The sequence below is a fragment of the Mustela putorius genome, unplaced genomic scaffold (genome assembly GCF_011764305.1).
Source record: "Mustela putorius furo isolate JIRA1106 unplaced genomic scaffold, ASM1176430v1.1 tig00000095_pilon_pilon_pilon, whole genome shotgun sequence".
Classification (NCBI taxonomy): Eukaryota; Metazoa; Chordata; class Mammalia; order Carnivora; family Mustelidae; genus Mustela; species Mustela putorius.
Genome location: NW_025421280.1, coordinates 14,119,530 through 14,136,989, shown reverse-complemented (window position 1 = coordinate 14,136,989; position 17,460 = coordinate 14,119,530). Strand labels below are relative to the sequence as shown.

Sequence of the window (17,460 nt, the reverse complement as noted above, 5' to 3'; positions counted from 1 at the left end):
ATAATGACCTGTTTGCTTTCTTCACACCAGGATTTAAAACTACATATAACTATTCTCTATTGAGTCATCTGACTAGAGGGTGGGAAGTTGAGGTAGATGAGTTACAGAACACTGTCCCACAGGACCTATTACACTTTTTAATTTATTTTTATTTTTTTAGTTTAAGTAGTACATTTCTTAAGACATTAGATAACTGGGGCCACTGGCACATAGTCATCTGACTCATTTATTATATAGGAAATATAGGTCAGTCAAGTTTACTTTCTATCTCACAAGGTTTGTAAAGAAAGGGAATATTTTATTTTCAAATACTGTATTCCTACAAAGGTCACTACATGACAAGCATACTACTATGTGTGTGTCGATGATATCCATGTACAGAATGATCAGTTCAGATTTTAACAAATATTTAGAACTTCAATTAGTTAACTGGCAAAGGTGACTGAACTCACAAAAGCAAGGTAATGACAGATTTTTTTAAGCTCTCTCATGGGAGAGAAAGGAAGAGTATGAATTTTATTCATTTTTTATATGACCATGGTACTTAAAAAAGTACTTTATAAACAGAGTAGGCCCATAATTAGTATTTGCTGAAATGAATTTAATATTTTAAGCAGCATTCATGTGGCACTTACAATTTTGCGCTTGATCATGAAGAGTGGGATTTTTGCATGAAGAGGAGTTGAGGACAGTTCCTTATGAACCGTTGATAAATACAATCTTCTTTTAATGTTCCCTAGATCAGTAATTCTGAAAAAAGAAAGAAGAGAGTAAGATTCCCATTAATATAATAACTACTACTTTGAATAATCATCAAAATGATATAATTTATCATATAGGCCCTTTGCAATAGGGAGATCAAAAAAAGAATTTAAGAACTGCCTTTCTTCTCTCAAGAAGTAATAAAATTTCTTCCTTAAATTCAAAGTGCTCACAAGCTTGAATGTATAAATTCACTTAATATGCTAATTTATTTCAGTACTCTACACTAGATTTCTACAGTCTTCTAGCCTACGAAAAAATTCAATTTGTATGAACTGAGAAACTGCTAGCCTTTAATAACCATGCCTGTTCCAACCCCTTAAGCTTGTGTTATCTTGGGACATACTGTCACCTACTAAATAGGAAAACATTATGGGTTTCTTTCCCTAAAAATGCACCTGTCATTTTATATAGGCTCTTAGTCTGCTTGGAGACAGACACAAAACACTGACTGTCGGTTTCACTTCCGAAGCACATATATTCAAACCGGAATTATAATACACAAGTTTATTGCTCACTATTCAGGTCAAGTCATAGTCATACCAAGGACACTGAATTTGAACATCTTTAATGGATTTAGACCACAGCCATGATCATAAAGATTAGGTTTGCTTCAAACTGATAGAGGCTCATTTTTATGTTCTGCTTCCTTTAGGTCTCAGAGGTAACACAGCAGGCTTAAAATCTCTAAACCTGTCTCAGGCTGCTATATGGTAGAGTTGATGCTTATTAAAGACTGTCTTTTTAATCAGAGAATAGTGATTTCCGCCATTTTTAGAAACTTTATCTAGATGTACAAACTGCTAATTTTCTACAGTTAGTAATCCTTCAAGGTGACAACATTTCACTCAAATGAATTGCTACCAATATTTATTATGTAATTAACTATTTGAAAAGTCAACAAAGCTTCTTTCATACCTCTTTCTTATCTCCCCTTCCTACTTTTCTATTTTTATTATTTCTTCTTTCTAAAATACATATTCTATAGAAAAACTATTATTGAACAATGTTAAGATTAAGTACAGTAAAAATTAGATGAGATGATTTCAGAGTATGTCCCAGACCCAAAAATACTACTACACCTACACACACAAAAAAAAACCCCATAATTTCATTTAAAAAGCAATAAATCCTTTCAAACCAGAGTCAAAGGTAAGTTTAAGATGCAAAAGGATTAAGTCTACCATAGTTTTATATTTAGATGTGTAAGTAAATGTAGCCTGATTTTTGCCCCAAGGCAGTGTCTTCAAAGTGAGATGAGCACATGAGGTGGTGGGGTGGTACACAATCATCTGCTGAAGTACAGAAGGAAACTGTTCTATCTTTTATCCTGCCCTTTAAAAATGCTATATTTTGTGCATATTTCATTATATAGTAGCACAGCAACATATTCCTGTTTTTGAAATAAATGAATGTACTTATGTGGTTAGTGTGCTCAAACATTTTACCAATAGGGTACAGGTTCAAATATATTTGGGAAGAATTGTCATGTTATCAAGGCCTCTTGTGTAAGACACTCTTATTAGGGAAGAGAAGGAAAGACTACATAGGGATTTTGGAAAGGGAAAGGGAAGAAAAACTCCCTTGCATTATACAAAAAGTTTGGTTGCATCAACCAAAAACTGTTTTATTAAGTGTTTGCTTTGCTTATAGAGATTAGACAATGTCATTTTTATTCAAATTGGTATGGATCAAACTCCAAATAGAGGAATGTTTTAGTAGACAACAACCTTATCAACATATAAAATGAATGGAATGTACATTCATTCATTCACTCATTCACATGTTCAACAAATTCTCACTGATCCAGGAAATACCCTGGTAATACACTGGGGAACATGATGGTGAAAAAAGCAAGATAAAAAAGGAGAAAGCGACAAAATAAATGCAAACTATCTAAAGTGCAATGAAGATAACAAATAAAAGACTGAACTAGAAAAAAAAAATAACCTACTTTGAACAATAAAGCCAGCAGAGTTAGGTAGGATCTATCTGGTAGGTAGAAAAAGAAAATGAAGTAGAAAGGGTAGTAGACAAGAGACAAATCATGCATGGTCTTTAGCCAAGGTAAGGGGTTTTATATATTTATTGTTTATAAAAGGAAGGTATTAGAGAGCCAACATTCTACCTTGCATGATGAATGGATATTTTTAAAAAACAAATATAGTCTCTTTTATTTCTTTATTGGGGTAAAATGTGCATAACTGTAACATGGATTTTAGAGAACAATCTCATGTGCTTTGATAAATGTATACACTGATTTGATCACCACTCCAAACAAAGTATTGAACATTTCTATCACCTTAGAAAGTACTCTTCTGGAGCCTTCTAGTCAATCCTCACTCTTTATTTCTATTAACATGGATAAGTGTTGTGTGTTCCTGAACTTCTTGTAAATGAAATGGTGTAGCATATACTCTTTTGTGACTGGCTTCTTTCACTTAACATGACATTTTTGAGATTCATCCATGTTGTAGCACACACCAATAGTACCCTTCTTTAACTGCTGAGTCATACATGGCTATACATTTATCTATCCATTCTGTTATTTTTTTTTTTTAAGATTTTATTTATTTACTTGACAGAGAGAGATCACAAGTAGGCAGAGAGGCAGGCAGAGAGAGAGAGGAGGAAGCAGGCTCCCTGCCGAGCAGAGAGCCCGATGCGGGACTCGATCCCAGGATCCTGAGATCATGACCTGAGCCGAAGGCAGCGGCTTAACCCACTGAGCCACCCAGGCACCCTCCATTTTGTTATTGATGGGCATTTGTTTCCAGTATTGGTTTCTCATAAATATGCTCATAGAGTCTTCTTGTGGACAGGTGTTTCATTCTCTTGATAACTAGGAATGGGATTACTGGGTAATTGGGGGATATACAGTTATAACTTGATAGAAATAATTCTCCAAAGTGGTTGCAATCATACCACATTCTCACCAACTTTTGGTATTATTGGACTTTAAGTTTTGTTTTGTTTTGGGGGAGAGAGAGAGAGAGGAGGGGGGAGGGGCAGGAAGAGAGAGAATCCCAAGCTGACTCTGCACTGTATGGAGTCCTATTCAGGGCTTGATCTCATGACCCCAAAATCATGACCTGAGCTGAAACTGAGTTGGATGCTCAACTGACAGCCACCCAGGCACTCTGGTACTATCAGACTTCAATGTTATCCAATTCTAGTTGGTATGAATTGATATCATTGTGATTTTATTTGCATTTGTTTTATGACTAATGACACTGACCACTTTTACATGTATTTACTGGTATGCCTTGTGAAATGTCCATTAAGTCATTTGTTCAATTTTTATTGGGCTGTTTTCTTATTATAATTCTAAGAGTTCTTTATATATTTTAGATAAACATCTTTTGTCAGATATATGCATTGTGATTATATTCTTCCCTATTATCACAATGATATCTTTTGTTAACCTTTTATTTGGAAATAATTTCTCACAGAAAGGTATCAAGAATAGCGCACAGTGGGGCACCTGGGTGGCTCAGTTAAACCCTCTGCCTTTGGCTCAGGTCATGATTCTGGGGTCCTGGGATCAAGTCCTGCATCTGGCTCTCTGCTCAGCAGGGAGCCTGCTTCCCTTCCTCTCTCTCTGCCTACTTGTAATCTCTAATAAATAAATAAAATCTAAAAAAAAAAAATAGTGCACAGAGACTCATATACACTTGTCTAAATTAGCTTAATGATACCTTTTGATTAGCAGAAGTTTTTAATTTCAGGAAGTCCAGTTTATCAATATTTATACTAGTATTTTCTATGTCCTAAAAAATTTCTGCCTAGCCCAAAGTTGCAAAGAAGGTACTTTCCAACATTTTCTTCTGGATCTTCATAGTTTTAGGTTTTACATTCTATGATCTGTCCAAGATTAATTTCAGTACTGTGTGAGGAAGTAGGTGTGGTTCTTTCTGTATGTTTATTCAGTTGTCCCAGCACTATTTGTTAAAGATTCTCCTTTCCAAACTGAAATGCTGTGATATTTTGTTGAAAACCAGTTGAATATATATGCATGAGTATGGATCTATTTCTGGGCTTTCCACTGATCCATTTGTTTCATTTATCCATTCATCTACCAATGTCACACTGCCTCAGTCATTGTGGATTTGTATTAGGTTTTGAAACTAGTCAAAGAAACTATTCAACTTGGTTTTGTTCAGGTTTGTTTGGCCCTTGTTTTCCACAGATTTTAGGACCACTTATCGTTCTCTATAAAAATGTTCCGAGTTTTGGATTGTGTTGAATCTACAGATCAATTTGGGGAGCACAATATTGAGTCATCCAATTCACTTACATATATAGCTTCTGCACTTATTTAGGCCTTGTTTAATTTCTTTCACAATGTTTTATAGATTTCATCTTAGAAATATTGCACATCTTTTATTAAATGTATTCCTAAATATTTTGTTTTTTGACATGATTGAAAATGAATTTTAAAAAATTCACCAGCCAAATGCTACTAGTATATAGAAATTCCAGTGATTTTTGTATGTAATTATTTCTGTGAACTTGTTTAATTCAAATATTAGTTTTAGTAGTTGTAGATTCCAGAGGATTTTATATATAAACAATCAAGGATTTTATATATAAACAAGCATGTCTTCAGTGAATAAAGACTTTCACTTCTGCTCTTCTCAATCTTTATAACTTTTATTTCTTTTTCTTTTATTACCACACTGAATAGCATCTCCAGCATATACTAAACTGAAGTGATGAGCACAGAAAACTCTGCTATGTTCACTATGTTTTTATTAAATGTGATGTTAGATGTAAGTTTACTTTATCAGATTTAATATATTCTTTTCTATTTCTAATTTTTAAAGTTTTTTCTTTTTTTTTTTTTTTTAGTCATGTAAGGGTGTGGAATTTTGTCAATGTCTTTTTTCTGCAACAATTCAGATTCTATTGTTCCTTTATTCTGTCCATATTTTGAATTATACAAATTGATTTTCAAATGTGAAATCAACCTGGTACTCTTGGTATAAATTTCAATTGTGCTAGCATTTTGTTGAAGATTTTTACATCTATGTTCATGAGGGACACTGGTTTGTAATTTTCTCATAATATCTATGTCAAGTTTTGATAACAGAGTTAAGCTTATCCTACAAAGTGATTTGGGAAGTGTTTCTTCCTCCTATATTGCCAGAGAATTTGTTTAAAATGGTGCTAGTTTAAATGTTAATAGAATTAATCTACGTCTGAAGTTTTCTTGTGGGAAGATTTTGGCTATACATTCAATTCAATAGATTAGTAGGTTATTCAGATTTCTATTTTTTGTTGTTTTAGTTTTGATAAATTGTGACTTTACTGCCATAAAGTTGTTCATATTATTCCCTTTATTATCTTTAAAAAAAATTTTTTTGTAAACATATAATGTATTATTAGCCCCAGGGTACAGGTCTGTGAATTGCCAGGTTTACACACTTCACACACTCACCATAGCACATACCCTCCCCAATGTCCAAAACCCCACCACTCTCCAGACCCCCCTCCCTCCCTTTATTATCATTTTAACATCAGTAGCACCTATAGTCATATTCCTTCTCTCATTCCTGACATTAGAAACTTGTGATTTCTCTCTTTTTATTAATCAATCTGCTTTGGTTTATTAAGCTTATCTTTTTAAAGAAACAACTCTTGGCTGCATAAAATTTCTCTATTCTTTGTTTTCAATTTTATTGATTCCTGGTTCTATTTTTATTTCTTTTCTTTACTTACTTGGGTTTAATTTGTTATTTTTTCCCCCAGCTTCTTAGCATGGACAGGTTAGATAATTAATTTTAAACTTTTTTTTCCCTCATACAAATATATAAAGCTTATAAGCTTTCCCTCCACTCAGCATTATGTTAACTGTCTCCCACAAATTCTGGTATATTGTATTATAATTTTCACTCGGTTTGAAATATTTCCTAATTTCCCGTATGATTTCTTCTTTGAATCTTGTGCTACTTAGATGTGTGCTATTTAATTTCCAAACAGTACAGTCTTTTCTATATATTGCATTACTATTGGTTTTTAATTTCATTCCATTGTGGTCAGAGAACATACTTTATAAAGTTTTTTTTTCTTAAAAAAAAAAAAGGTAATAAGACATTGTATGATTTAGCATATGACTGAATGGTCTACATGCACTTTAAAAAGTTAAGAACTGCTTTCCCTAAGTCTACTCCATACTGATCTATCATCTATTTCTCTTTAGGGCACTCTTTCATATTTCTGAGCAGTTCTGGCACCTAGATCACAATTTTCTTCTGCCACCATTCTGGGTAACTTTATCTACCTAGAGAGCAAAATTTAATTTAAAACAAAACCTATTTCACTATGATAACTAACACATTTATTCTAACTTTAAGGTCTCCTATTAGGTCTTCCTAATTTCATTAATTCATTTTACCAGCATTCAGTCAATGCCTCAGTAGCACAACACATTATATTAGAGGGGATAAAAATAACCATTCTTTTTTTTTTTTTAAGATTTAAATTTATTTATTTGTCAGAGAGAGAGGAGCTAGAGCGAGCACAGGCAGACAGAGTGGCAGGCAGAGGCAGAGGGAGAAGCAGGCTCCCTGCCAAGCAAGGAGCTTGATGTGGAACTCGATCCCAGGATGCTGGGATCATGACCTGAGCTGAAGGCAGCTGCTTAACCAACTGAGCCACCCAGGCATCCCCAAAATAACCATTATTAAGTAGCAGTTTTTAGCACATTTCATAGACATTATCTTACTAAGTCTCACAAAAATCTTCCACTTAAGGCAGTATATTCATTATCCATTTTGTAGATGGGGAAACTAGACTCCAGAAATTTAGGAAGCTACTAGTCTATGTAAATACAGCTAGTGGTAACGGAGTGTTAAAACTTATCTCTTCAAAATCCACTGTCATTTCAATGATATGACAGTATGGTCATTACCATTACAGGCTGAATTTCTTTCATTCGTTTATGCTGAATGGTTTATGCTGAATGGCCACTATTTGCTCCATGCTATGCCAGCACTGACAAGAGTGCCTTGATGTCCATCTTCAGAGAACCACAGCTAAACACTTCCAAAACAATACTTGCTCATCTGATGTAAACCATTACCCCTTCTCTTCTCCCCTTCTCACTCTTTTAAATACCATTTCCCACTCAATTCTGGATTCCAGTTGGATCCAGTTACTCAATAGGTCACAAACATGTGTCTTACAACCATGACCCATGTAAAGCCTCCTGAAAGGATGATGAAAGCTAGCAAGATGAATGTACTCAGCTAGAATGTGGTAATTTATCTAAAGGAAAAAAAAATCTATCAAGCATCAGAATTTTTTTACTTATCAGAACGAGTGATTTATGCTTCAGTGCTTGATGTATGCATTCCCCAAAGGAAAGGTAGCAATATTTTTATTAAATATTAATTACTTATTGAACAGTTTCTATATGCCAACACTGTACTAAGTATTCTGTATGCATTATCTCACTTAATGCTCCCACAAATCTTACAAGATGCCTACTATTATTACCTCTACTTAACAGATGAGGAAACTAAAGCTTTAGTTCCCAAAGTTACACATCTAGCAGAATCCAGATTTAAACTCAGATCTAAATGATCCTAATACTTACATTCTTAACTACATGCTGACTTTCTTTTCGGCAGATAGTGCCTAAAAACACATCCACAGTAGAATAATCTTTGCACCTGGATACACAATATTTAATATCTTGTAGATAAGACTCCTATCCTTTACTGTGTTTGGATGGACAGAGCCTATGTTTGTCTTCGTGTGTGTGCCCGTGTATACACATGTTCTGTTGACAAAGTCTTCCTTAAAAATTTGTAAACAACAGCAACAACAACAATAACCACCATCTATGATCCAGGAACTCTGATCTTACAATTAAAAGCTCATAGGCTAATCTTGCTTTCTTTATTTCTATGTTCTTGTAGATTACTTCACTGTCCCACCAGAGGCCTCATACACATACTCACAGTCCTATCAGTTACTAGTGAGGACCTCTGTGAATCACTGATTGTTCATGTTTTGAACATTTGGGCTTCACTGTTCCAATTAGCTGTCAGATCCTATCATAGTCATCTTTCTAGTAGTTTCATGTCTATTTTTTCTTTGGTTTTCTGTAGCCACAATTCTCAGTCATTTGTTGCTTTCGATACACTAGTCTCTCTGCCTCCATACTTTTGTCTCTTAGTCCATTCTTCATGTGGACCAGCCATGGGGACTGAATGTCACCCCTTGGCTCTAATTTCTTTGGCATCCTATAATCTAAGAACTAAAGCCTTAGATTATAGGACCTCCAAAATCTGACCCTTAGTCACTACTCCATTATCATTTTTCACCACATTCCTCAATGTACTCTCTGCTCATGTCAGACTTCATATAAGAAGGAGTTCAAGACTGAAACCAGGGGGTTGCAGAGAAACCAGGTGAGAACATCAGCAAGGAGTGAAATTGCAGAATAAAGCCAGGGTTAGTTTTGAGGAGTCTTAAATATGAGATATCAAGAAGAGCTTGATGGGGCAGATATCAAGGCTATACTTAATAAACAGAAGAAGATGGAAAATGGAAGAGAAACATCTAAATCCCATTCGCCAGAACCTCCACTCAATTTTACCAATGTTATCTCATTTATTCTTTACAACAATTCTTCTGATAGAAATTAATAATCATATGTAGTGATTATTACCAATATAGTGAGAGGTTTAGAGACATTAAGCCATTTGTTCATGGTCTCGGAGATAGTATGTGGCAGAGTCAGTAATCTATCTAAAAAGATAAAGCCAGAGGAAAAAAAGCACATTATTTACAATTCTGACAATTCTAAAGGATGGCAGTGCATGGTTTAGTGTTTTTGAAAGGTTTCCTGCTTACTAGGAAGGAAGAGTTGAGTAACTGGCCTACAATCCATTCAACCCCTTTACTAAAGGGTATTCATTCCAAGAGAAAGGTAACGAGCCAAAGCTCCTTGTAAACATGACTGACCTCTGACAAATACATCAGTGGTGTTTATTAGAGGGGAAATCCTTAATAGAAGGTATTTTATTTTTTTCCTTTTTCAGGATGTACCTGATCTTTCTAAGATTGTTTTTGGTTAACAAACTTGGATCCATGCACTTACGGGGCATGGTTCTTTGGAAAATGTCACATAGGCTAAAAGTGTAAGAGCTCCCTTCGGGTGAGCAATATTTTCAGGTGGTGTCCTCTCAAATACTGTTTAGAGAAGTCATCTGTTCAACCTGGGCCAAAGTGCATTTAGAAAGAACTGGAGAGCTGCAATGGTTGTTCCAGATCTCTTGTTTCACCTATCAGCACTGGCTAAGATCTCTGATTCTTTTGAGTCTGTTTGATAATCAAAGCCTTTGCACTATCTCATATACCTGGTTGAGCTGTGCAACCTCTTTAGGAAGCACACCTTCAAAAGCAGAAGCTGAGAAAAGAACACAGTTGCAAGTGGTTTATTGGACAAGTGATTTCATGACACAGGAGTGAAGAAGAGGGAGAGTAAAACAACAAAACGGGAAAAGCCAAGATAAGAATACACTGTCAACAACACTGCTATAGACCACAGGGGTTCCATTTCACTAGAATATCCATGGAGACATGTACAGAATGCCTCCCAGAACTGTCCACTCGAAGAGTAGAGTAGGAGGTGGGAACCTATATCCACTAACTCCTAACACTGAGTGGTTAAGGGTTCCCTCAGAGGGCCTACCACCCTAGTATTTCCAGGCTATGCCTGTCTGTGGGTAGAGTAGTAGGCTCCCACAGCATCAAAGAAGATCCCAGATGGTACTTGATATGGGATACTATCCAAGCAAACTGCTCCACACCACCCACTGCAGCCACAGCTGATATCAGAGGTGGACCCACAGGATGTGACATGGAACAGTGGAGTGGGCTGCCACAATGACAATACCAGCATGTTTGCTATTTAAACATACTCCATCCTTTCATATTTCCATGCCTTTGCTTATGCATTTCCCTTGGAAAGCCCCTTCTCTCATTCTGCCAACTGAAATTATATTCATCCATCACAGTTTGGGTTGAAATCCCACATCCTCCTGGAAAACATCTCAGATCTCCAAATTAAAAATAATTACACCATTTTTGACTTACCACAGCATGTTTTTCAACTTCTATTATTGAATTTCTTTCATTCCCCTTTGGTGTTCTAGGTCAGTAACTATAGCCTACTTTATGAGCCATAATCTCATGCAAATATGCAAATCTTTTCCTTTGTTTTCATGGGTGAATAACATGTGGTCCTATATATTTCAGCTTTACCACTTGCTAGTAACATCTAATTGAGTTTTAAAAGGTTACTAGAACTCGGAATTCCAAAGCCCATTTTAGAGTTTCAAGAAGCCTCTCATTCTAAACTCCACAAAGAAATCTGACTGCCCTGAAATGATTGATAATTTGTAAAAGTTCCTAGTATGCAGATGTACAAACACAAGAGATGGGATTTCTGCAGTTTGGGGGAAGGACAATTTATTCAAATTCATCATCAGTGTTGTCTAGAGTTGACTGTAGTTTTTGAGTACTGCTACTTTTTTTTAGTGATTGTTATTATTTTAAAGATTTTTATTTATTTATTTTAGAGAGAGAGAGAGAAAGAGAGAGAATGTGAGCAGGGATGGGGGCAGAGGCAAAGGGAGAGAGAAAGAATCTCAATCAGACTCCACACTGAACACAGAGCCCGACATGAGGTTCAATCTCATGACCCCGAGATCATGTTCTGAGCCAAAATCAAGAGCTGGATGCTTAACTGACTGAGCACCCACCAGGTGCCCCAAATTGTTATTATTTTAGACTAATTATCAAGTGTGGAAATAAGGCATAATGGTTAAAAGCAATAATTTCAAAGCCATATTTTCTGTATTCAAATTCTGGCTTCACCATTTCTAGCTTACCCAAGTTATTTAACCTTCTGTACTTCAGTTTCTTTATTAATAAAATGTAGAAAATAAGAGTATTTATAGAATTGATGTGAAGACTGCATACATTAAGTGACTATAAGAAAAATGCTTAGAACAATGTCTGGCATACAGAAAACTACCTAAGTATTAACCATCATCTTAGGTGGCTACATATTTTTAGCCTTTATTTATCTACTAACTAAATTATTTATTAAGAAAGGTATGCCCCCCTGGGCTGTAGCACCTGATAAGAAACACACAGGGGGTACAGGGCCTGATTTTGCCCTTGTGGAGGTTAGGTTTTGGTCTGCACAAGATAGTTCTCAGTTAAATCTAACCATCATGGCTTTGGTTTCAGAAACACTTGTAAATGCTCATGTGCCCAGTTTAGGACAGAGGTATTAAGACTAAGCCACTCATATACTGATGAGAATTTATTCTACTGTCTTTGCAAAAATAAATATGCAAACCTTCCCTATCTCATAATCAAGAATAGTTGGTTTTGGAGGGAAAACAAAATCATGTGCTAAGCTTAAATGGCTTTGAAAGCAAGCTGAATTGCTACTTTAAAAAAATTAAAATTAGTCATTCATGAGAGAGAATATAAACGCATATGTGTGCCTGCTTAAAAGCTTCATTATGCTCATGTGTTCATGTGCTTTTTTGGGGACAATTTAGTTGCTGTAAGGAAGACTGCTTGTAAAACAGCTCTTCAGTTGTAATACAGGCTTGATTTTCACCATCTAAAACCTCCTGTGACCTAACGAAGCAGAAAAAGACAAGCAACATTGGCATTGCTGCTCTTAAAGACATTTTTTATTAAAAAAACCATATATGAGTTAATACATTTTTATATCTGTAAGTGAGCATTCATAGCTAAGGGTCAGCAATGTGATAGAAAAAGTAATGAGACCATGTTGAGAAAAAATGGGGTAGTCAACAGGAAAATCAACCTCATTTATTATAATATTCTAGTGATCAGCAAGTGTATAACTCTCTCAGCTATGGTCATTAGCGATATTCATTCCAAACTTAACATCTACATTTGCAAACCATTTGAAAGTAAAATTACTTTTCAATTCAATTTCCAATTTGCTTTTATATCTTCATCTTTGATTGACAATTTTTTTTTTAACAATGGCACCTCAGTGAGTATTTGAGTAAATGGTAGCAACCATCCAATAGTGTAGATAAACTTGTCTATTTAGATTACCTATTCACTTTTCTTCCATAGGTACTATCATTTACAACCAATGAATTTTCACTCCAGGTTAGAGTGAACTTGCATAGCTGATGTCAGGCTTCTGATGATTAGATTCGTTTATTAGAATTATTTGTTCTTAAAGTAAAAATGGTATTTATTTTTCTTATCATGAGCTAAAAATCACCAAATCTGAATGCACACCTTCAGTGATGCTGCCAAATAGCTCTAAGTATAAGTTACAAGAGAAGAGTGAGTTTGCAAAATAGTATATGTAAATGTGTGCCATGATGTTTGGGTATATAGTTAATATGGCTGTGCACTGAAATTTAAAGCCATATAGAAGATGGCACCATGCAGAAGGCCTCCCTTACGCATTCACTCCTATACTTCTTGATCACCATGGGAATTTTATTATATCAATTTTTCCTGGGTCCTTTCTGCTTAAGTTTAAATTCCCTGAGGATTCTTTTGTCCTTTATAGAAAAATTCAGAATTCTGAACCTAAGATGCTTTCATATACTTATTAAAACACAAGGTAGGCCTCTTTTTTATAATTAGCATTCATTACAATGCACAATTCACATGTATGGCTTTAAATCAAGAACTGGAGCTCTCTGAATCTTTCTCTGAATGTCATTTGATCCCCTTTTAAAAAACAGCTTTATCGAGGTACAACTTACATGGTAAAAAATTCACCTTTTTTAGTGTACATTTTTAGTATATTTAAGGAGTTACACAACCATCATCAGAATTAGGTTGTCAAATATTCCCATCACCCAAATAGATCCTACCATCTGTCTGCGGTCAATACCCAGTCTCATCCCCATCCCCAGGCTACTAAGAATCTGGTTTGGGTCTGAAAACATTTGCCTTCTCCGGATATTTCATATAAATGGAATATAAAATATAAAATTTTTTGCATGTGACGTCTTTCATTGAGCACAATGTTTTGTTTTGTTTTTAAAGATTTTGTTTATTTGACAGACAGATCACAAGCAGGCAGAGAGAGAGGAAGGGAAGCAGGCTCCCCGCTGAGCAGAGAGCCCACGGGGCTGGATCGCAAGACCCTGGGGTCATGACCTGAGCCAAAGACAGAGGCTTTAACCCACTGAGCCACCCAGGTGCCCAGAGCACAATGTTTTTGACATCCATCCATACTGTAGCCTGTATCATTACTTTATCATTACTGCAGAACAGTACTGATATATATATATGGATATGCCACATTTTGCTTACCCATTCACCAACGAAGTTGATGGAATTGTAGTCCAGGTTTGGCCAAACTGAATAATAGTACTAAGAACATTCATGTTGAGCTGTGTGTGTGGTCATAATATTTTCGTTTCTTAGGCATATATCCAGGAAGACAGCCATTGTGGTGGGTATGAGGTGGTATCTTATTTTGGTTTTCTTTAAAAATAATTTGTTTTTAAGTTTTTATTTAAATTCCAGTTAGTTAACATACAGTGAAATATTAGTTTCAGGTGTACAATACAGTGATTCAACATAGAACACTCAGTGCTCATCACAACAAGTACACTCATTTCTTTCTTTTTTTTTTTTTTTTAAGATTTTATTTATTTATTTGACAGAGAGAGATCACAAGCAGACAGAGGCAGGGAGGGGGGGGGGGAAGCAGGCTCCTGCTGAGCAGAGAGCCCGATCCCAGGACCCTGAGATCATGACCTGAGCCGAAGGCAGCGGCTTAACCCACTGAGCCACCCAGGTGCCCAGTACACTCATTTCTTATCACCTAATTAACCCATCCCCCAGTGCTCTTACCCCCTGGTAACCATCAGTTCTCTACAGTTAAGAAAATGTTAAAAATAGAACTACCCTAAGATCCAGTAATTGCACCACCAGGTATTTACCCAAAGAACACAAAAATACTACTAACTCAAAGGGATACATACATGCTGCTGTTTATAGCAGCATTATCTATGATATCCAAATTATGGAAATAGTTGTTATGGTTTTAATTTACATTTCCTTATTGAGAATATTATCATGTGCTTTTTAGCCATTTATCTATGTGCTTTTATGAAATGCCTATTCAAATCTGTTACCAAGTTTTACACTGGGTGAGATGTTTCCTTATTAACAAACAGTGAGAGTTCTTTTTATATTCTGGATACAAGAACTTTACCATATATACAATTTGTGAATATTTTCACCAGTCTGAGGCCTGTCTTCATTTACTTAATGGTGCCTTCTGAATGCAAAACTTAAATTTTATGAAGTCCAGTTTGTTATCTTTTCTTTTATTATCTGTGTTCTGGTGTCATATCAAAAAATGCTTTGTCACACCTAGGGTCATGAAGATTTCCTACTGTTTTCTTCTGTAAGTTTTATATTTTTAATTCTTATATTTATGTTTTCAATCCATTTTGAGCTCATTTTTCTATATGGTATGAGGTAAGGTTCTAAATTAATTTTTTTGCATGTGGATATCCAAATGTTCCAGAATCGTTTGCTGAAAATACTATTCTTTTACTGAAGTGAATTGCCTTAGCAAATTTATAAACAAATCAACTGACCATAAATGTAAGGTTTTATTTTTGTATACTGCTTCATTGATCTATCTTCTTTATACCAGTACCATACTGCCTTGATCACTATAGCTTTATAGTAAATTCTGAAATCAGTAAGTTTAAGTCCTCCACATTTGCTCTTTCACAAAACTGTTCTATTATTCACCTTTGAATTTCCATATACATTTTAGGGTCAATTCAACAATTTCTACAAAAAAGCCTACAAAAAACCAAAAACAAACAAACAAACAAAAACCAATCACCTGCTGGTGAATCTTTAGATAAATCGGGGGAGAATTACCAAAAAAAAAAAAAAAAAATTAAATCTCCCAACAGAATGGCTCTCCATTTATTTATATCTTTAATTTCTGTCAGCAGTATTTTAAAATAGTCAGTTGACAAATATTGCACTAATTTTGTTAAAGTTATTACTAAGCATTTTATTCTTTTTGATGATACTGTGAGTGGAACGGTTTCCTTAACTTCATTTTCAGATTACTCTACCTAGTATATAGAGATGCAACTGACTTTTGTATATTGATTTTCATATTCTTCAAGCTTGCCAAACTCATTTATTTATTTTCTACATTTATGTTGATTGCAAATAAGGAGTTTAGCTTTTTTCCTTTTCAATATGGACACATTATATTCTTTATTTCTTGTTCTTGCCTTATTGAATTGACTAGAATCTCCAAAACAATGATGAATAGAAATGATGAAAGAAGACAGCTTTGTCTTGTTTCTGATCCCTCAGGGGAAAGCATTTAGTCTCACCACCATTAAGTATGATAAGCTATATGTTTTCATAGATGTCCTTCATTAGATTGAAGAAATTCCCTTCTTATCTTAGTTTGTGTTGAGTTTTTTTTTTTTTAACATTAACTCAAAACGGATCAAAGACTTAGATATAAAAGTTAAACCCATAGATCTCTTAGAAGAAAACATAGGTGAAAATCTTCATGCCCTTCAATTAACTAATGCTTTCTTTGATATGACATTTAAAGCACAAGCAACAAAATAAAAAATAGATAAACTACATTTCTAAACATCAGAAACTTTGCCTTTCAAAGGATACTACCAAGAAAGTAAGAAGAGCTCTAGAATAGGGGAAAATTTTTACAAATCATATATCTGATAAGTCTAGTGTAAAGAATTCATACAACTCAATAAAAAGAAATAATCACATTTAAAAATTAGCAAAGAATTTGAATAGGTATTTCTCCAAAGAAGATATATAAATGGTCAATAAGTAGATGAAATATGCTCAACATTATTAGCCAATAGGGAAATGAAAACCAAAACCATGAGATACTATTTCATAACCACAGGATGGGTATAATAAAAAAGACAAATAATAACAGGGAAATTGCAAAAAAAAAAAAAATAACAGGGAAATTGCATTGACGGTGGAGTGCAAAGTGGTACAGCCACTTTGAAAACAGTTTGTCAGTTCTTTAAAAGCTAAATGTAGAGTTCCGTATGACCCAGCAATTTCACTCCTATGTATATACAAGAAGACTGAAAACATATGTCCACACAAAAATTTGCACATGAATGTTCATAGCAACATTATTAATAATAGTCAAAAAGTAGAAACAACTCAAATGTCCATCAACTGATAGGTGAATAAACAAAATACAGTAGATCCATACAATGGATTATTATTCAGGCAAAAAAGGAACAAAGACATGCTACAACACAGACAAATGTTGGAAACATGGTAAGTGAAAGAAGTTAAACACAAAAGACTACATATTGTATGGTTCCATTTATATGAAATGTTCAAAATAAGCAAATTCCTAGAGATGGAAACAAAGGGCTAGAGGTAGCAGGGAGCAACTACTAATGAATTCAGGCACTTTGGGAGTGATGAAGCATTCTGTAATTACATAGTGGCGATGGTTCTACAACTCTGTGAAATATGCTAAAAACCACTGAATAATACACCTGAAAGGGAGAATTTTATGGTATGTGAATTATATCCCCCCCCCCAAAAAGCTGTTAGTAGTTCAATCACTAATTGGTGATGGGACTTTGGGTAAGTGGAAAT

The 17,460-nt window shown here is 34.8% G+C and overlaps 1 protein-coding gene across 7 annotated transcripts in view; it reads right to left on the bottom strand.

Annotated features, from left to right (window-relative positions):
- CFAP20DC (CFAP20 domain containing) overlaps positions 1-17,460 on the bottom strand; it is a 249,301-nt gene that overhangs the window by 162,407 nt on the left and 69,434 nt on the right. For all 7 annotated transcript variants that reach the window (XM_045078325.1, XM_013053494.2, XM_013053495.2 and 4 more), the window contains one exon: positions 636-750. In XM_045078325.1, coding sequence (XP_044934260.1) covers positions 636-750 — 115 coding nt within the window. The remainder of the gene's footprint in view (positions 1-635; positions 751-17,460) is intronic.